Source organism: Nanorana parkeri, unplaced genomic scaffold (assembly GCF_000935625.1).
Source record: "Nanorana parkeri isolate BGI_ZX_2015 unplaced genomic scaffold, ASM93562v1 scaffold387, whole genome shotgun sequence".
NCBI classification, from domain to species: domain Eukaryota; kingdom Metazoa; phylum Chordata; class Amphibia; order Anura; family Dicroglossidae; genus Nanorana; species Nanorana parkeri.
This window is the reverse complement of record NW_017306655.1, coordinates 69221-90972: the sequence shown is the minus strand read 5'-3', so window position 1 is coordinate 90972 and position 21752 is coordinate 69221. Positions and strand designations below refer to the sequence as shown.

General features: G+C 42.1%; 1 protein-coding gene across 1 annotated transcript in view; it reads left to right on the top strand.

Annotated features, from left to right (window-relative positions):
- Nucleotides 1–21752, top strand: part of LOC108789310 (protein-glutamine gamma-glutamyltransferase E-like) — a 39442-nt gene that overhangs the window by 15333 nt on the left and 2357 nt on the right. The window contains exons 4-11 of the mRNA XM_018559282.1: nt 1364–1482; nt 4393–4521; nt 7323–7500; nt 10003–10132; nt 12084–12187; nt 14413–14655; nt 17693–18067; nt 19958–20115. Of these exons, the coding sequence (XP_018414784.1) occupies nt 1364–1482; nt 4393–4521; nt 7323–7500; nt 10003–10132; nt 12084–12187; nt 14413–14655; nt 17693–18067; nt 19958–20115 (1436 nt within the window). The remainder of the gene's footprint in view (nt 1–1363; nt 1483–4392; nt 4522–7322; nt 7501–10002; nt 10133–12083; nt 12188–14412; nt 14656–17692; nt 18068–19957; nt 20116–21752) is intronic.

The window sequence follows — 21752 nt, the reverse complement described above, 5'->3', positions numbered from 1 at the left end:
CTCCATGTCCCTGCTGTGTCTGCGGGGGGGATTGATGCAGTGTGAGTGGGACTCGGCGGCATACATTCGGACTCCGCGGCTGTGGATGCGGCTGTGGAACACACCGCTTGGTGCAAGGTAAAGTCCTGTGACTGTCAATGTGAGGAGAAAGGGCGGCATGTGGGTCGTCAGACAGTGGATATTTTCAAAAAAAGACAGTCAGCAGCGTCAAATGTACTGGTGGGACCAAAAATGAAAGGAGAGCAACGCGTTTCGAGGACTTCCTCTTTGTCAAGCTGACATGGAGCATGTCTGGCGACCCACATTGTTAGAAAATAAATATTTCTTGACTGACACGATTTAAGCGTCTTAAGGTGATTAATCTTCATCAATGAATGTCCAGTTGTAGAGTGAAAAACTTGTGACTTTAATTGTATAATGGGAAGTCACAGCAATCAATGGTATAGCAAAAATATAATATACAAATAGATAGTTCAAAGTATATAGTTCTTAGTTAATGCAGAGTTTAAAGAGTTCTGAGTCTTTACCTCGTGGTATTCTCTAAGGCTTCTGAACGGTTCAGCCAAAATAGTCTGCTTAGCAGGTGGAATAACAACGTCTCTTCTTGTGGGCGTGTTAGAGTTCTCTTCGCGTGAAATAGTGTAGTGTGATGTAAAGTAGGGTGATGTAGTGTCATGTAATGTGATGAGGTGTGTATAGTGTGAAGTCGACCCACGCTTATATTCCAAAATCGACGTTAATGATTGGCTTATCCTATAAGGTCATATACTATGTAAGCATATTCTTAACTCATTTCTGACATCACGACTCCTATACTTTCTTTATATGGCTTGACCAAAACTACTTTAGTCATCAAGATTTCTAAACGTCATTCTTCACACCTATTTTGAATACGGACAGCCTTCTCTTGACATATTTCGAACAGCGGCCAACTCTTACAATTCTCTTCAAATTCTGACATAGCTCAGATTTCAAGGACAGCAAAGGATATGTCTGCTTCAAAGCCATACATTCATAAGCTTCATTTAAACGCACGAGGTCACTGTAAATATATATGGGCCCATTCTATAATTCCCTTTAAGCCAAATCAAATATGAATCTAAGTATTTTACACACATCAAAGCTAAAGGCGGTTCAACAAAATATTAGTGTGTGGCTTTTTTTTTTAAACAGGCAATCTATATTTTGAATGCTTGCAGACGTTCTCCCTTTACAATATAGAACAATATAGTTTAGTATTTCAATCTACACTCAGATCTTTGTTAGCTCAGCAGCTTGGCTTTTGTAAATATAGTATAATGCCATTTAATTTCTTTAGCAAAGAGGAAACTTAATGCAAGTGTTTATACATGTTTGTCTTCAGATGACGCTGTCTTTTTGGAAGATGAAAATGAAAGACTTGAGTATGTTTTGAATGACAGCGGGATCATTTATTATGGCCAAAAAGATTCCATTAAGGAAATGGGATGGAACTTTGGGCAAGTAAGAACATATTTTTGCTTTTCAGTTTCTTATAGTTCTTTTTTTTTTAAATGTTCCTTATATAAAAGTAAACCTGTAGGAGAAATAGAGAGAATGCTATCAATGAATAGCTTCTGAAATTGTTAGTTGCCTGACTGTAAGAATCCATTGACTTTAGCACTTTTTCAGTGACTAATCAAGATATGTGAAAAAAGAAAAGTCCTTATCTGTTACTTGTTATATGTAAAGTGAATTACAGTGTTTTGCCACTGGGTGAGCATGAAAGGCAACTAGCATTTTCAGGTCAACAATGACAGCCCCCATATCTCTCTCATGACAGGTTTCCTTTAAGTAATATTATGCTAAACCAAGGTCAAAGAACTTATGAAATTGCATATTATTGTATACCTTATGATCTGTAATTTGGTATATACAGTTACATTTCTGGTGTATAGTTTTACTAGTATCGGTATTGGTGCCGATACAGAGTATTTGGGTGAATACTCGTACCTGCCCAGTTGGTCCTCATATATTTATACCGATACCGTAACTTCTGGTCACCAGGGAGCATGGAGCTGGCCTCCTGGCCAATCAAGAAGCCAGGAGGCAGGTAATGACTCTCCCTCCAGCTTCCTAATTGGCGAACATGCAGGTTTCAGTTTGAGGTTTCGGTTTCAGGTTCAGAGGCTTGTTACCTCCGAATCCAAAACAGCAAAAAAATGAGTTTCCTTTGATGAAACTAATGAAAATGTTTTGTGTTTTAATTTGTCGGAAGCAAATTTTATTGCCGTTTACATGTCTAATTATTAGGCATCTCCAGGTGCATATAGGTGAGACTTGGTATTAGTGTAGTCTGGGAGCTCCTACACTTAAGTGCTCCAGAACACAAATTTCAACTTCACCAATGCTTGTCCCTAAGCTGGCTATACACCTATAGATTATCTGCAGCTTTTCTATGGTTAGATAGAAAAAGTGCAACAGGTTCCTCCATCTATGCTAAACTGTGTGGATGGAGGAATCTCCCACTGGGCCAAGCTTCAGTATCTGGCTAGTCGACCCCGCTGGCTCTCAAAATACCTGAACAATGCCTGCATCCAATCAGATTGTTCAGGTATTTTAGTGGGGCCGACTAGCAAGATACTGAAGCTTGGCCCAGTGGGAGATTCCTCCATCCACTTAGCTTAGCGTAGATGGAGGAATCTGTTGCACTTTTTACACCTGACCACAGAAAATCTGCAGATAATCTATAGGTGTATAGCCAGCTTTACACTTCTTGCATCTCTAATGGCCCATTGCTATGAAAGGTTGTCTAACTGTCCAAAAGAGACCCACAGGAGGTTGAAGGGGCCGGCCACCGACAACGTGAAAAGTCAAAATTTGCATAGTGAAGTCTCCCTAGTTTTAGGACTTCCAAGGTGCTTCAAGACAAAACCCTACTTGTCTGCAGACACCAGACTATGCTACCATTGGAAGAGCCTGTTTATGACATATAGCTACATAGTTAGATAGTAATTAAGGTTGAATAAAGACACATGTCCATCAAGTCCAACCTATTGTGTGCATGTGTATGGCCCTACTGATGTGTGCGTATGTATATATAGGTCCCTGTTTGATCTCATTCTTAAGAGTGCTTGTACCCCTGTATATTAAGGTCCCTGAGGAAATCGTCCAATCGCCTCTTGAATGATTCCACACGCTTAGCTGAAATCACAGCATGTGGCAGCGAGTTCCAGATGTTGACTGAACTAACTGAGAAGAAACCCCTTCGCCCCTTGTGTTGACATTTTTTCTCCACCAATTTTAGGTGGTGGCCTCTTGTCCTTGTCATGGAGTTAATTGTAAAGAGTTTGCTGCTAATGTTGCTATCCACAGTAAACATTTTGTACATGAAAATCATATCCCCCCTTAATCTCATTACTTCCAATAAGAACATGTTTAAATTTAGTAACCTGCTCTAATAGCTCAGGTCCTCCATCCCCTTTATGAGTTTGGTTGCCCTCCTCTGGACTCTTTCCAGTTCAAGGACATCCTTTCTGTTCACTGGTGCCCAAAACTGGAACGCATACAGGGCAGCCTTCAGAAATTTTGGGGCCCCGTACACAACTTTAGGCCTGTACCCCCCCCACCTCCGTCCCCAGGCTTTTTTACCCGGCTGTCCCATCGGTCGTCCCTCCTAGCTCCGTACGACGTACGTCCTTGGCAGCGAAAGGGTTAATACAGGACAAGGCCCTACTTGCTTTGTTTACCGCAGCCTGACAATGCGAGCTATTATTCAACCTGTGGTCTATAATAACCCCCAAATCTTTTTCCCTTTCTGACTTCCCCAGTGGAGATCCCATAAGTGTGTAATCCGCTTGCTTATTTTTAACCCCAAAGTGCATTACTTTACATTTATCAACATTAAATCTCATCTGCCATGTACTTGCCCACTCCCCTATTTTATCCAGGTCCCCCTATAATGTTATGGCGTCTAAGTCCGTGTCTATTACCCTCCCGATTTTGGTGTCATCAGCAAACACTGAAACATGGCTGTTTACCCCCTTCCCAATATCGTTAATGAATAGGTTAAACAGCATGGGGCCCAGCACAGAACCCTGTGGCACGCCGCTCATGACCCTGGACCAATCTGAGTAGGTGCCATTTATCGATACTCGCTGGACGCGTTCCAGTAGCCAGTTTTCTATCCACGTACACACTATTTCATCTATGCCCATGGTTCTCAGTTTGTGTAGTAAACGTTTATGTGGTACCGTGTCAAATGCTTTTGAAAAGTCCAAATATACGACATCTACCGGCCTCCCTCCATCCAGGTCTCTACTTACCCCTTCGTAAAATATGGGATCAGTAAAATTATATGAACATTTTCTGTGGTTTATCGGTTTGAACTTTCATTCTCTCTATCAAGCTAATTTTGCTGACATTATGTTTCAGTTTCAAGAAGGGATTTTGGAGACATGTCTACAGATGTTAGACAGAAGTTTGAACTATAAGGAAGATGAGGCCCTGGACACCTCAAGGAGATATGATCCTGCTTATGTGGGCAGAGTACTCAGTGCAATGGTATGTTTTCACACACTGGCTTTATAGATTTGCTATACAACGTGTTTGTAAAGCTCCCGTTGTTTTGTTTTTTCATATAGTGAGTCATAATGTGTCCTATGCAGCAATCACATGCTACATTCAGCACCTTTTTATCCTTGGGCTTTTCTGGCCTTGCGCTATCATCTAATTCTTACCATGCTGGCGACTCTCTGCCACTTTCCTGCTGTACCACGGTGGTTGTCTTGTGCCATTCCCACCTTTGAAAATGAATCTTTCCTGTCTCATGCGGGACCAATCTTTTAATTAAGTGTATTTGTCTTACAATCATTCTTTCATTTAAAGCTGAACTCCAGGCAAACAGCTAAACATAAACAGACTAAATGTATGATAGCTGTTTTACTTGCCAAAAGATTTGTATTTCTGTCCATCCAGTCCAGATATATTTACAGCTCTGCCACAGAGAACAGTCATGTCTGGCAGGGGAGATGACCTGATCTTTCTCTGCTGCCATTTCACTTTCACTTACAGCTCTCCTCTCCACCTGGACAGTGCAGGGTCTGCACTCTCTATCAGTGCACACCCGTCACTGCAGCTCCACTGACTGGCACCTTGGGCTGCTTCCCCCCCAGCTCTGCTGTACACTAGATGTACTTGCATACCCCTACTCATTCACTAAAGGGTTAAATAAAATGTAAATAAACACACAACAGCTTAGAAAAAATCCTTTAATTGAACAAAACACAGATTTTTGACAATTGCTTTATTTAAATTAAATTAAAATATGTTTCTACTCACTTCCCGATCAATAGATCCGACCTGTGACAGCTTCTTTGTCACAGGTCGGCTCTAACTATGAGGGTGAATGGAAATCACTCACCTCATAGTTCTCCTTTAAATTCCCTCAAAGCGCAGTGTGATGATTCCCCCTGTCCACAGCCTGGCCTGCAGATGCAAAAGTTGTGCCTTAATGGTCATCTGACCACAGAATGAAAAACAAAAAAAGGGGGAAAAGGTCTAATTTTCTACCACCTCATTTCAAAAAATCCTTGCTGGGAACTTGAGCATTGGAGCATTTGTCTTATGTAGTACGTATTTTGTGTATTTACAAATATGCAGCGCCACTCTTGTGAATGTGCCTTACTAAGTAAGTAACATGTGTATTGCTATTGGTTCATCGAACTGTATTCCATCCGTGATAAGTAATGAATGAGAATAAACAATCAATGTGTATAGGTCACTATACACTTTCAAATGTATCTTGTGTCCAAAATATATCCGCCAAACATATAAAAAAATATACAAACCAGTGTATAGCTCTAAATATAAGTGAGACAGTGCAAAAATAAGTGACTGAGTAGCGTACTCGTATATACACCTGTGTATATATGATTCAATAATCCTGGGCAGTGTACCCTGCAATATTCCATTTAGATATTACTATTAGTGTTAAAACACAGTGAATAGTCCATATAGTCCTATAACATTCCTGGTGCAACAAAATGTATCGCAATCTATGCGTTGATGTGGGTGATCCTGTGAAACTTGCTGGGGATTTAGGCGAGTGCCGTACGTCTCCCCTCAAAGTGTGCACTCACCGTGATCTGATGGCTGTGGTAAGCAGCCGAAAGCGCTTGTATAGAAACTCACGGAGCCGCTGTGTCTTTTTCTAATGAATGTCCAGCGGGCGGCGTGTCTCCAGAATCATACAAAGAAAAGGCTCATCATTGTGTAGTAATTTCCAAGAGGGTTTTACTTTAAATCCAGTAAAAAAAGTAAGTATAACAAGTATAACAAAGTCTTTGCCGACCGGTGAAATGGTAAAGCAACAATCTCCTATGTTTGGTATGATGTAAATTAGGCCCGCCCCTACGCGTTTTGTCGTTACGACGCCCTCAGGGGGTTGTGTAGTACGTATTTTGTCTTACACAATCTCCTAGGCCATCTTTCTTTCTCCTCTCTCTCTTTCTCTCATTCTTGGTCCTTCCTTGTTTTTTCCTAATCTCCTTCTCCAACTTCTTTTTCTTTTTCTCCATCTGATTACTTATGCTTACCATGGCCGTCTGACGCACCCAACTATGCAATTGCTGACTAATACATATTAGTCAACCTTGGTACCCTGTGCATAACTTGCCATACTGTTGACATATCCAGTGCATACGTGTCTGAGACGATCCTTTTGTAATATGCACTCTGCTTATTGCTGTAGTTGCTTTTGTTATGTTTTTAAAAAACAATACAACATTATTGAATTTAGGAAACAGGGGGGAAAAGGTAAATTTTTAATTAATGCTATTGGTGAAACCATTTTGGTTGATAATGCTAATGGGATGGCTTGCATGATTGGGAATTATGGGATTTACCTATATATTGTTCCTACCCATATATTCTGTTCCTACCTCTTTGTAAACTTCTTTTGATAGCATTGTTGATAAAATACAGTGGGGCTGAATTAAAACTGGAGAAAAGAAAAGTTATGGAATTTCAGGAAAATTCGTACGAATTTCGATTCGTAACGAAACAAATCGCACATGTCTAATATAGATATATATATATATATATAATATTAATTTATTATCAGCATTTTGGGGTACAAGACTAAAGGTCTTCAAAAATGTTGTCAAATTATCATTCTGGGCAACAGGCCCAACCTGCCACCTTGCCAATTTATGTGCGTGCCATAGTTGTACGATTGCCACTCTAGGTCTGTTCACTACAACTGTGGTGAAACCATCAATCAATGCAAACCAGAAGTGCCAGATTATGCAGTTTTAGTTACCAAAGCCAAGCATAAAGCAAGTCTTAATACTTTCTATCTCCAGATAAACAACTTTGATGATGAAGGTGTGCTGGAAGGAAATTGGGGTACCCGATACACAGGTGGTATTGATCCTATAGACTGGAGTGGGAGTGTTGCGATCCTCACCCTGTGGCGTAGAGGAGGATACAAGCCTGTCAGATATGGGCAATGCTGGGTATTTGCTGGAGTCTTGTGTACAGGTAGATAACAAACATTTAATAAATGAAAACATTTATAATGCATTTGTCTTATTTTGATGGTTTCATATAAACTTTTTACAGTCTGAGCACCCCTTAGAGCCCTGGTGCCAAACCTGTGGTCTGAGGGACACATGCAGCCTTTTGGTACCTTTGGGCCCCAGCAGTGAGTAGTGGGAGCACTGGATTATAAATGGACTGTAATTGCAGTGACCTCTAGCAGTCATATGTAACATATTTCCAGCCTCGAACACCTGTAGCATGCCATCAGTCTCTCACCATCTTCAGTAGTTTGTCAGCAGTCTCTGAAAATTCCTCTGTAGCACTGTATATTCTGAATATAATGTGTGGTACCCTGGGGATGTCAGGGGCTACAGTTGAGGCTCCCTATATCTAGTAAGTTGACCCCAATTTATAACATGAGTGACTGATATACATTAAACTGTTGCTGTTTTATGTTTGTGAACGAGGCCATTCCTTTCTTTGGTATTACCCATAAGAAATAATCTGTCACACGCACGCCACATTCAAATCAGACAGTTTTTTCTCCTACCCATTCTTTCTAGACTATATTTATTAAAATAGCAAGCAATTATATGTGTATATACGGTATAACTTTTTCATCACTAGTAGAGATGATCAATAAATCACCAATATGTTGTGAGAGAGGAAGGTAAATCTAATCTCTGGAAACAAAATACCTATTAAAGTAGCTTTGAAATACTTATTAAAGTAGCCAGAGGAAAAAAAACTGCATTTGCCTATCACAGCCACTTAGATTTTATGTTTTGCTTTTCAAAAATGTATTTGGTGTCACATACAAGAATGGGGCCGTTGTGTTCCCAGCAGTAGCTGTCTAAGGTTTCAAAGAAGTGCTTCGTCTTAATCTGCAGACTGTATGGATTTAGATGTATGATCCTTCAATATCATAGTCTTTTTTTATTGTTCCTGTGACTATAGTAACACTGGAAAATAGAAGGCCAAGGCAAAGCTCCAAACAGGCACACAAATGAAAATTCCATAATACAAGCCACGGTTAAGACAGACAGCAAAGCAGGAAAAGGGCAAGGCTGGTAGCATTAATATATTTACAAGACTGGGTAGGCAACCTTAGAGAGGTGAAGATCTATGTGAATAACATGGAAGAGATCAAGGCTCACCAGGGTGCAGCACCCTTTTGTTGATAACTTAGTAAGGTCCCAATAAGAAGTAAGGTTTGGGAGCTGAATGGTCAGTAGTAAACAACACAGAGTTCAGAGGTCAGTGTTATGTAATGCAGAGTTCAGTAGTGAGTATTGCAGAGTACAGGGGTCAGGACTAAGTAATGCAGAGTCAGGAGTAATTAAAGCAGAGTGCCGAGGTCAGGAGTGGTACAGAGTTCACATGTCAGTAGTATGTGATGCAGAGTGCTGGGGCCAGAAAATAGTAGCTCAGAGTTCAGTGATATGTAGCATTGAGTTCAGGAGTCAATAGTAAGTAACACAGAGTTCTGAGGTCAGTAATATGTAATACAGAGTGCAGAGGTCAGGAGTAAGTAATGCAGCGTGCAGTGGTCACTAGTATGAAACATGGAGCTCAGAAATCAGCCATAATTAGCGCAGAGTGCAGGTGTCAGTAGTAAATAATGCAAAGTCCCACAGCACAAATTCTCCCTACCTCTGTAAAATTCAGTGAGGGAAGTCCTCCGAGGTCTCTCTGCATTTGTGTCAAATGACACAAAGTGCCAAGGAAGTCTAAGACTTTCCTCAGCTCTACCTGTTGCCACTCTAATCTGAGGTTGTAGAGGTGCTGCGGCAGGTGGGGCCAGGAGCTAGAGGCATGATGGGGTTGTGATCTACATGTCACATGGCCACGATCAACGAGTAGATTGATATTGACAAGTAGATCACAATCAACCTGATTGCTGACCCCATTGTAAAGGCTTTGAGTGTATGTTTATTTACTTAATTCTGGTGATACATATAATTAAAGTTGGAGGAAGCAAAAGAGAGGCAAATTAAATCCAGAAAACAAGTCAGGGTCAGAAGTCAAAGGATGCTCATGACACAAGAACCTGAGTGCCAAACTGTTTGTTTAAGCATTGTCCAAAAATGTGTGCTGAGCAGAATTTACGTTTGGGTGGCTTGTGGTATTAGAGTCAAATATATATATTAGCCCTGATGTACACTGTTTATATTGAGGTGTCCTGATCCATGCGAATTTTGAAGGTGATGTGCTGGGTTCTGAGTTAAAGATCTGCTGCAAGTAGGCTATACTTACAAATGAAGGGGGAAAATGCAGATTCTGACCGGTTACTATCTTGAAAAAGAACAGTTTCTGCTTTGGAATCTTTGATAAATCAATAATGCATATTTTCTCTTATCTTGTCATGGTGGGAATTCATCTTGATGTGACCTAACTGTGAAGTTCCTAGCCAAGTCAGCTTTTTTTGTCAGGCAATTAGATAAGGGTTTGACCTGTATTCCTTGATACGAGTATGACATGTGACTTTCTCACAATTTCCAGTACTTCGATGTTTGGGACTTCCAACCAGAGTGATTACAAACTTTGATTCAGCTCATGACAAGGATTCAAATTTGAGTATTGACTCCATATACAGCAGTACGGGCCGATCGATGAGTAAAGACTCCATGTGGTATGATGTTGTTTTCCTGTTTGGAAACCTGACTTTGTAAGGATGTAATAAACTGCATAAAGCCATGCTCATATCTCAGAAAAGGCCAATTAAAGTGCATGTCCAGCCCAAAAATGTTTTTCCATTTCGGGACAAAGTAAAAGGATTACAACTTTGCTCAGGTTTTACCACTATCTGGAGCTCCATTAGAGAGATATACTCGCTTGCTGTCCTGCTGCCATTAGTTTTATTCAACAAAAAGGAATCTGCAACAGCAACCCAAGCACAAATAAATATTTGGCACACTACTAAAGAAAAGCATAGTTATGTCTGCCTGTGTTACTGTTAGAAAGTCTACCTCACTTCCTGTGTGGCAAACCATTATCAGCAAGGGAGGAAGTAAGAATAAATCACTCTAACAGAGCCCAGAAAAAAACCTGACAGGGTTTTGGTTACACCTTGGGGCTGATGTATAAATCTTCCACCCAGCGAATGCCTGATTGCACATCATTACTGCCACTAGATAGAGCCAAGGAGTACTGGAAATTTCGATCATTCTTGGCTCCTAGTGGGGATAATGCTGTGTACACGGTATTCACCTAGATATATGGTAGGTGGACTTTTAATACATTAACCCCTATAATGTTATACTAGAAAAAACATTAACCATTATGTACAAATCTCCCAGCTACTATCAGGATTCAGAAACATGTGGAGAAACTTGATTCTAGGTTCTCCTTTGTGGACATCCCTCCATGGCATGCTATTGTTTAGTAGCTCTGACCCAGAAAAACACAATCTGAGACCTATTATTCATTGTCAACAGGATGCAATAGAATGGGTCAGCAAGCAAACATAATATTCACGGGTAAAGGCACTGGATGGCAAAAGATAGGATTTTTTAACCGAAGGCTAATATGTAAAACCTCAGCCACATACAGAACATTTTTTTTATTTTCTTCTAGATAGAGAGGGAAAGGTGGAAACCTATGTCAGTTCTCAGGGCCTTTTCTCAACCAGCGGGATGCATTACCTCCATATCTTCTATTTCTGTATTTGTAAGTAATGAGATAACATGTTACAATTCCAGAGACCACTGAAGAGAATGAGCATATAAACGTAACCATTGGTACTATGGGGTTAGCAACTGTTACATTTATATGCTTATTCACTCCTGCATTCTCTTGAATTGTAACATTGTATCTAATCACCAACATATATTTATTTCATATTATCCTCAGCTCCATCTAGTTGCCATAATCTGGTATTTAGCTGATTCACTCATTTGGCCAGAAAAGAAAATACACTATAAACATTCAATTCTGACAGCAACTGGTTAACTCGCACACAATGAATGCAGTACATTCATTATTAGTAATACAGTATTTTTTTCATAAATAGACCCTTTAAAGTGTATGTCCAGCCAAAAGAACCCTTATCAGGTTGTTACTGCTATCTGGGGCAGCGTTAGAAATATATTAGCTTACTTCCTGCCCTGCTGACAATGTTTTCACAGACACGAAGCAAGGGTAGCTCAACCCTGACAGAAATAAAAACACGTTTTTAGTCTAATAGGGGAAAGCTAAAACACCTGTCAGATTTAGCTCACTTCCTGTCTAGTAAATCCATTGTCAATTGTTCAGAAAGTAAAATTCTGTCCAACGGAGCACCACATAGCAGTGAAAGCTGGACAGGGGTTCTAATACCTTCCCACTCTATCCAAATAAAAAAAATGGATCGACATACACTTAAATGCAGATTGTACAAGTTAAATTGGAATATCTATGACCAGTCTAAAATGTGCAAGGAGTTTGGTACTCGATAGATCAAATGTCTTTGAAAGTAATGGGCAACTATTGTTCAAGTTTATGCAAGTTTCCAGTAAATGTGTTTGAATTGTTATCTCTTGTTTATCTCTATTCTAAATAATGAACAGAAAGGTTACAGCTTTAGGTCTGTTATTTTTCTGCAGGAACTATCATGCTTGGAATGAGAGCTGGTTCACAAGAAGTGAGTTAGGTGAAAGCTATGGAGGATGGCAGGTGCTGGATGCAACGCCACAAGAATTAAGTGGAGGTGAGTTCCTAAAGGCCAAATCATGTGGGCTCCACACCAGTGGCAGACCTAAGGTAGCAGGGGGGCAGATGTGGAGGACAGAGCAGGGGCAGATGTGGAAGAAGCAGGGGGGGCAGATGTGGAAGACGTAGCAAGGCAGATGTGGAGGACGGAGCAAGGCAGATGTGGAGGATAGAGCAGGGGCAGATGTGGAGGAGGGAGCAGGGGCAGATGTGGAGGAGGGAGCAGGGGGGATAGATGTAGATGGAGCAGGGGGTGATATGCTTGTGATGGGATGTATTAGAACACAGAACAGAACATAGTTGTACTTGACACTTTCTTGTACAGCTTTGTTCTATTACATGTTCTAACAAGGCAAGTCACCTCTCCTAAACTGTCTGATAACGTCCTCCTGGCTGGTGTCAATTCACACAGATGAGGACGGAGCAGGGGCAGATGAGGGCGGAGCAGGGGCAGATATGGCGGAGGGAGCAGGGCAGATGTGGAGGACAGACCAGGGGAAGATGTGGAAGAAGCAGGGGGGACAGATGTGGAGGACGGAGCAAGGCAGATGTGGAGGACGGAGCAGGGGCAGATGTGGAGGGAGCAGGGGGGCAGATGTAGAGGGAGCAGGGGGGCAGATGTAGAGGGAGCAGGGGGGCAGATGTAGAGGGAGCAGGGGGGCAGATGTAGAGGGAGCAGGGGGGCAGATGTAGAGGGAGCAGGGGGGCAGATGTAGAGGGAGCAGGGGGGCAGATGTAGAGGGAGCAGGGGGGCAGATGTAGAGGGAGCAGGGGGGCAGATGTAGAGGGAGCAGGGGGGCAGATGTAGAGGGAGCAGGGGGGCAGATGTAGAGGGAGCAGGGGGGCAGATGTAGAGGGAGCAGGGGGGCAGATGTAGAGGGAGCAGGGGGGCAGATGTAGAGGGAGCAGGGGGGCAGATGTAGAGGGAGCAGGGGGGCAGATGTAGAGGGAGCAGGGGGGCAGATGTAGAGGGAGCAGGGGGGCAGATGTAGAGGGAGCAGGGGGGCAGATGTAGAGGGAGCAGGGGGGCAGATGTGAATGGAGCAGGGGGACACATGACAGAGCAGGGGGGCAATGTGGATGGAGCATGGGGCAGATGTGGATGGAGCAGGAGTACAGCTTTGTTCTATTACATGTTCTGACAAGGCAAGTCACCTCTCCTCAACTGCCTGATAACGTCCTCCTGGCTGGTGTCAATTCACACAGCTGGAGGAAGCACAGGGAAGGGGGGAAAAAGCTGTGAAAAGGAAAATAAACTCACCGAGCGAGCAGTCAGACGCACCGCGGGTCTCCCTCTGCAATGTCAGACGACAGCTGCTCGCTGGGTCCTCACGCCCGAGGCCCCAGGGCTGCCCTATTAGCTGCCTGCTTGTTACTGCCTGGCGCCCCCTCACCACCACTCAGTGGGCCCCCCCACTGCCTTGGGCCCCGGGCGGCGGCACCGGCCGTACCAGTACCGGTAGTTCCGCCTCTGCTCCACACTTTAACCCAAAATGTCATCCATCCCCCCACCTCTCTAAATGGCATTTAAGCTGTAGATTTCAATTTTTCTATTACTCCCCTTTTCTAAAGTCTTAAGGCCGGTCAGAGGTTGCTCTTCTCCTTCGCCTCTTCTCCAAGCTGGGAGTCTCCATTGCTGCTGAGGGCAGTGCTGACTTGATGGCACCAGTGCTGCACAATTATTTGCGCCATTACTTCACCTTGACGCCCAGTGATTGCTGGGCGTCAAGGTGAAGCCCCCTTAAAGGTTGGGCCCATGACATCCTGCACTCACAATATGTCCTCCATCTTCTGTGTCGTGTGATATTTTGCATTATTCAACCCAGAAGACTGGGGATGTTGAATGAATGAAGAAATGACTGAAGGGACAATTCTGGAGGGGAGTATTGTAGTCAGAGTTTTACCTGAACCTCCAGCAAGGGCTGGGGGCCCAAGTGGAAAAAAAAAAAGAAAGAAACTGGAAAAAATTTAAGAAGAAAGGAAAGAAAAAGATGCATGAAACAGCCTTTGCCTATACTTACCCTTGTATTGTGATAAAGTATTTATTGGCACAAACCCCAAAGGCAGGCTGATTAATCACCAGGAATGTATTTAACATTATGTTAATGCTCTTACCTTGAATAACCTCAAAAAGTATGATTTAGAGAAAGGATAATTGTTTGATATGGTTGCTATTCCTAGTGTAGATTGTGATAGATTTTCATTGCGTCCTTCTTATTTTAGGCATTCACTGCTGTGGGCCAGCCTCGGTACATGCCATTAAAGAAGGAGATGTTGACCTGGACTATGATGGCCCTTTTATCTTCTCAGAAGTAAATGCTGACCGTAACACTTGGATCTACTATGACAAGGATGTGAAGGAGAAAGTGTATACCAACACTGAACACGTGGGGAAAAACATCAGCACAAAAGCTGTAGGAAGCAATGAAAGAATAGACATAACAGAAAACTATAAGTACCCAGAAGGTAACTAGAACAAATAACACCCAGTTTTGGCTGACATAATTTTCCTGAATAAATGCCACAAAATGTCCTTTATGTTAACAGACCACCTTTCATATCACTACTAAAATGATAAGCTGGAGCTTTTTGTTATTTAGGAAGTTGAGAAATATGTGGGGTGCTAGTTGTTCAGTTGCCTCTGGCCTCCAAATTTTCTGAAATACTTTGCATGCAGCTAGTTAAGTCAGAGTCAAGTTAAAACTCTGAAGCTGCATAAGTTGTTTCAAACGGTTAAGTAAAAAAAAAGCACTGAAACCATTAAATCAGCACGACATCCAGGCAACCACCAGTAAAATCTGCACTCCAACACCCTCAACTCACTCCCCAATATCAATGACACTGGTAAATTCTGTACTCCACCACACACAATTTACTCCCTGGTATCCATGCGACAAATAAGATCTTCACTCCAACATGCAACTCACTCCCCAGTATTCATGCCGTAAAATCTGCACTCCAACATAGGGATGGGCTGCATGTTCGAATGGAACATAGGTTTGACTCGAACATAGCCTGTTCTAGCGTTTGCTGAACGCCGAACATTGCGGGATGTTCGCGGCCTGTTCAGCTGCGGAACATCCCACAATGCACTGCGCCCTCCCAATCAGGGCTCAGTACACAGTACACAGCTAAGTCCCTGCAGCACACTATACTAGGCTGCTGACACCGCGGCCCTATGTAGTGTGTTGTAGGAGATAAGGAGAGAGGGAGTTAGTGACAGTAGATTTATTGAGATTGATAGAGAGTTAGAGCAGAGTTAAAGGAGAACTATGAGATGAGTGATTTCCACTTCAGTTGTTTTAAAAAACGTTTTTTTTTTTTCCTTTTTTTCTTATTTAATCCAGTATCCATGCCTTCAGTAAAATTTGCACTCCAACGCACACAGCTCACTCCCCAGTATCCATGCCACCCAGGGCCCGTGCTAGTCTATTTTGCGCCCTAGGCAAGACCAGTTACTTGCACCTCCCCCAGCCACCCTCCAGCGGCGCAACCCTCCCGCAAGGCCCCATTCTCCTGCCGGATATCTTCTGCGGGGACAGGTAAATGTAAGCACCTGGGTGGGAGAAATAGCCAGACTATTGGCTATTTGAATTTTAAATAGCCAATAGCAGACTGGCTATTGAACCCCCCCCCCACTGAGCAGATGAGCAGACCTGAGAGAAAAAGTTGTCTCTCAGTTTCGCTCAGTGGGCAGGTACAAAAGCCAGCCTGCTAATGGCTTTTGCAATTTGAAATAGATGGGGGGCACAATGGGAGGGATGAGTATTCGGGGCTGCGCCCTAGGTGGCTGCCTAGTTTGCCTAGTGGCAGCGCCGGCCCTGATGTCACCGGTAAAATCTACAATCCAACATGCACAGCTCACTCCCCACTATCCATGCCACCAGTACTAGGATAGATACCATTTTTGGAATATGAGTAGACTATTAAAAGTGTACTTATCACTCAGTCTACTTAAAAGTCTAGGGCCTTATGGTGGACAGCCTTAGCAGTAAGTAAGCTTGGGACTTCCACCCCATCTTACATTACACACACACATACCATACTCCCCAGTTTCCAAGCCACTGGCAAAAATCTGCACTCCAGCACACACAGCTACTCCCCAGTATACATACTACCAGGACAATTTGCACTCCAACACACACAGCTCACTCCTCCGTATCCATGCCACCCAGTAGATGGATAGATACCATTTTTGGAATATACGTGGGCTTTAAAGGTTTTCTAGGTTCTTAGGGTAGATATCTTATAGCAATAACCAAGCAGCACATCTCTCGTTATACACCACACACACACTCCCCAGTAGCCATGCAACTGGTAAAACCTGCACTCCAGTTTACTGCCCAGTATCTATACCACAGGTACAATTTGTACTCCAACCCACACAACTCACTCCCTAGTATCCATATCACCAGTAGATGGATAGATACCATTTTTGAAATATTAGTGGTCCTTTCAGCAATTGTTTTTAAATTTAAATTTAATTTTTAATTTTTTATCAATTTTTTTCACTTAACTTTATTGCTATCACACAGGAGTTAACAGGCCCCTGTGTGCTAGCTTTAATAGGTGACAGGTTCTCTTTATTGGACCTGTCACGTCCAATACAGGCGTTCTAGCAAAGTATTGTGCTGGAACTCCTGTGACAGCTGAGATGGGAAGTCTGTGAGTGTAGCTCTCCCATCTCACTGTTTACCCAGAGCAGAGCGGAGAATGGACATTTTCTGCTCTGCTCCCCTCTCTATATCCTGAAGAGAGGATCTTCGCCTTGCAGGGAGAGAGGTAGCTGGCGGAGGGGAAGCAGAGGGGAAACGGACAAGCAGGCCTCGACATTGCCAAGATCACTTGTAAACAAAAAAGCGGCTTCCCCGCTCTACATTTAGCCCTGCTCGCCCGAAGGAGGGCCAAATGTAGAAAACTACCCGCCTGGTGCCTGGAGCTGTATGTCCTGTTCGTCTGGCGATAAGAATTTCACACCCCTGCCGCCCCTCTACTCCCTGGACCCTGAGGCCGGGCCTCCGTTGGCCTTGTGGGAAATTTGTCCCTGGGTACAAACACAGACCCACAGTGTGGACAGGTGGTGGACCATTAGCCTGCAGCAGCCTGAGTATTACATCCATGATCCACTGAACACGGTTGTGATGCTTTGCAGGCTCTAATGCAAAAAATGATTGACCACATTTTTTCTTTCATCAATGTGTGTGCCTTTGATAAGTTACTATTCTGTCCCTTAGCCTTCAAGAGCTCTTCCCGCTGTTTCTTTTAGCATAGTTGTACGTACCAGGTTTTGGAATATTTTATATATTACCCGTGCTACTCTCCCTTATGTTTTGTTTATGTTATGAATATTACTTTGTACAGCGCTACAGAGATGATGGCACTATATATTAAAAAGTTATCATAGCAAAAATAAATGAACACATTTTCGAGGGGGGGCGAAAACTGCTTTTACATCACACGTTTTCAAGGAACTTTAATTCATCAAATTTCTGTTCTCTTTAAGGTTCTGAAGAGGAAAGGGCCATTTACATAAAAGCGCGTGAAAAGCTGGTGAAAATGGGAATCATTAATAAGGACGGACTTAACAAAAGAGGCATTGGGAAGAAACGCCGCAAGAAGAGAAACAGTGAACATAACTTTGAGGATGATGATGATAATGAAAGCGCAAAAGAAAAATTAGCCGTTGAAGGGAAATTCGAGCTGACGTCATCCACAGCATTTGGGGACGACATAAGCCTAACCCTAACCCTGAAAAACACTGGCAAAAATACTGAGAATGTGAAGATAAAACTGAGCTTATCTTCTATCGAGTACACTGGCAGACCGTTGGTCGAAATATTTTCAGATCAGACATCTCTTACACTGCCCCCCAAGAAAGGTAACTTGATTTCCTGTTTTAAAATTAAAGATACATTTAAAAAAAGTTAAAAATGAAATGCATACAAATAATTTGCCTTGCGACCATTAGTCTTGGAATACTATTTTCAGTAGTGTTCTGATACCATTAGTCTGGGAACACCATTCATGACTGTGGACATGGCAAACATACTATCTCCTCAAGTTATGAATGGACAGGAATGGACAGGAACGCTCAGTATAGAGGCTTCCTGTTCATTTATAACAGGGGCTGCAGAAAAAGAGATTGAGGACAATTCGCTCTACATTATTTCTTATGCATGATATCATTTCTGTATAACTTTGATGTACATGCCATCTACTGGCCATAGAGGGGATAACAACGCACTCCGCATGTCAATTGTATATGACATATACTGTATATTAATACTTCCTCGCCCATCATAAACAAAACAGGTTTATTCCTCATCTTAAGAACTTAAATATTTTTAAACAAACAGAGCGTGCTTTTCTGTATCTGCAGTTCAAGTATGTCTAAAGCCAAAAGGTCCTTTTTAATAGAGTCGGATACCCTTGTCAGGATTTTATTGCCATCTGATTCTCAGCTGTGGAGATTCAAACTCACGATTTTACTAGTGTAACCAAAGGCAGAAAAAGTGATGGCAAATTCATATTGGGACAAATCTTCCACAGGGGACACTTGTTCCTGTGACAACAATCTAAGACAGGATTTACTCTCACTTTGGAGAAATATACAAAATGGTTTGTATTTGTAAGAATGCTCCTCTGAAATGATTCTCTTCAGGTGAGTTTAGATTCGCTTTGCTTAGACGTTCACAGAACCCATGCTTCACTTGGGATGTCCAAAGTGAACTGACCCCATGACCGTCTGCGTTCTAGCAACCAATAACGCTCGTTGACTTGCACAGCCTCATTGCTTTGCAATTGGTTGCTAAGATGCAGGCAAGTGGACAATGACAACCAATGACTCTGTGGGGCTGCCAGCATCTTCGCACATTGTCATTAGTTACTAAGAAGCTGGCGGCGCCATAGCATCATAGGTGGGTCTTAGCACCCAATAATACACAGTGACATCATCTTTACAAGTCCAGCCTCTCCTTTTATATATCTGCGTTATGTTTGTTGTACATTCATTTTCTCATTCTGTTTAATTTTGTGCTTTAAATCTCTTTTTATTTTTCCTTCACATTACATAGGGCTCCTCTAATCGTTTGTTACATTTTACTGGTTGCCATTAATGACCTTAACATGAAGTGGCTAGAAACATGGAGTGACTTTGTTAAAGCTAAAAAGAAAAAAAACAGAGATCATTTTAAAACAATACAAACATATAAAAATGTATAAGAGCTTTGAACGCATGTATTTGTATATTTTAAGGTGAAAAGAGTCACCTAAAATTACTTTTGTAGTATCACCATTCAGCAAATAGTTGGCTTTCCTGATAGAGTGAATGATGAAAAACAATTTCATATTCAGCAATATCACAAAATCAGAGGGCCCATTCCATTCAGAAAGAGTGTTGCACTAATCGCATCCATTGCCACTCATTTCAATGACACCTCAACGCACCTCTCAGCAGCCATGTGTTGCATCGCAGCAACACACGGTAACGCAGTACCGTGCATTGTCTTGCACTGTGGTGAGAAAAAAGTAATGCATGCCCTATTTGTTCTCACTGTACCACAATGCATGGTATTGTGTTACCCGTATTGTTGTACTGCATTGGGGTGAAATGAATGGCAATGCACCTAACACACAGTACCACGGTAATGTGTGATAAACGCAATGCTCCGATGTAAATTGGTCCAAATAGAAGCTCCTTACCGCAGAGAGAGTACTTTAATTAGATATGTACAATGCTCAGACCTCTGGTGTGTTTTTTTTATTACAGAAAAACAAATCCCAGTGAACCTACACGCCTCACAATATGAAGAGAAAGTCATAAGCCACAATCTCATTGAAGTTGTTGCTTTGTGCATATTGAAAGGCGGAAAGAAAATGCTTGTTCGTAAAGTACTGTTTATTGAAAGACCTCCCCTGGAAATTCGGGTAAAGACACACTTTTTATGATTGGATAAATGTGATTTGCTGGCAGAACATAATTATTCTAAGAGCTTATTTTATATAGTATTATGGTTACATTGTGTCGCTCTCTTACTTTTCTACCTAGAAACAACATTAGGCCACTTTCACACGGGCACTTTCCGTTCCATCCTAGACAGATCCCTGCTGAGGCAGATCGGAATGTAGACAGATGTCACATTGTGGCATATGTTCCTCCATCTTCGGAAGGAGGGAAAAACAGACCCATATAATCACTATGGGTAGCTAGATATAAATGGACTCACATCCATCTGTGTCTGTGTAGGTCGGTAAAAGTGTACTTGGATGCAAATGTTTTGCGTTCAGTCCTATGGACCTGAACAGACCCCAAAGTGGGCAGACATTTGGTGGACACACCTCCACGTATGTGTGACTGCCCATAAGGATGTATAACAGTCTGTTTTTGATCATTGTGGTCGTGGATCAAAGATGGAGAGATGGAACGCCCTTGTAAAAGGAGCCTAAGAAAGCGTATCAGCCTTCAGATTCTTCTAAAGAGTCTTCACACAGGAAAAACTGGTCCTCTTCTGTAGTTACCGAGTGACAAAGCCTACGCAAGACTTAAAGTCTGTCGTCCCCCCATCTCCTCTAGATTGAAAAACGCTATGTTAAAAATGTTGCTTATGTGCTTAGACGAAGCACTGGGATCTTGAGGAATGCCAAATTATTTTTACTTGCTTAGAAGAACATAACATCAAAATACAGCATTTACAGCATACAGAACATCCTCTGTAATCATAGATAAGTAATCACACAAAGACTAGTATATGCTAGCATTGCACTATACTGACATCTACAGCTCAAAAGATAATATAACATCTCTGAATGTCAGTAATACAAAATCAGTACATATCAGCAGATGCTGGTATATTTCCAACAAAAAGAAGAAAAGGTGGAAGAAAAGCTGAAAAAAATGCTCACCTTAAACATAACCACCAGATACATCCTGTAGTAAAGGGCGACATCAGTGGGCCTTCTCACAGGGTTGTGGGAAAATTGAGAACCCCACATCCCGCAAGAATGCTCTACAGTACTCTTCAGGTCCACATTCTCCCAGGATTTGGAATCTCCCCACCTTTGCCAATATTCCAGGAGAAGGCCTAGTGATGTCACCTTTTGCCTACGCAAGCGTGCTGGAAATGGGGAGTAAGGTATTTTTTACCTTTTCCTTCCCTTTTCCTCTTTGACTTAACCTTTTTTTAATTGGGGGGCTACCTAATAAGTCTGCCATACATTGTCATGCGAGGTCCGCTTTAAGCAACAGTGGAACACAGGAGAATCTGTCACCATAACTAGACTGCTTATATTTATAAAAATAGTAATTGCATTGTGTACAATTATTCATTACATTGTTGCAAAAGACACATGAGCACCATTTGTGGGTGAAGGAGAAGAGGTTTAACCTTCACAAGCAGAAAGGATTTTTTACCATAAAAACAGTAAAAAATAATGAATACTGTAAAAATAAGGAATAGTCTTCAGCATGAGCTAGTAATTTAGAAATGCTTTAAGGAAAAGAGATGTGTTTCATTTATCCATGTAGCTTTTGTGGATTAGAAGGAATTTTTCCAGTTAGAGCAAAC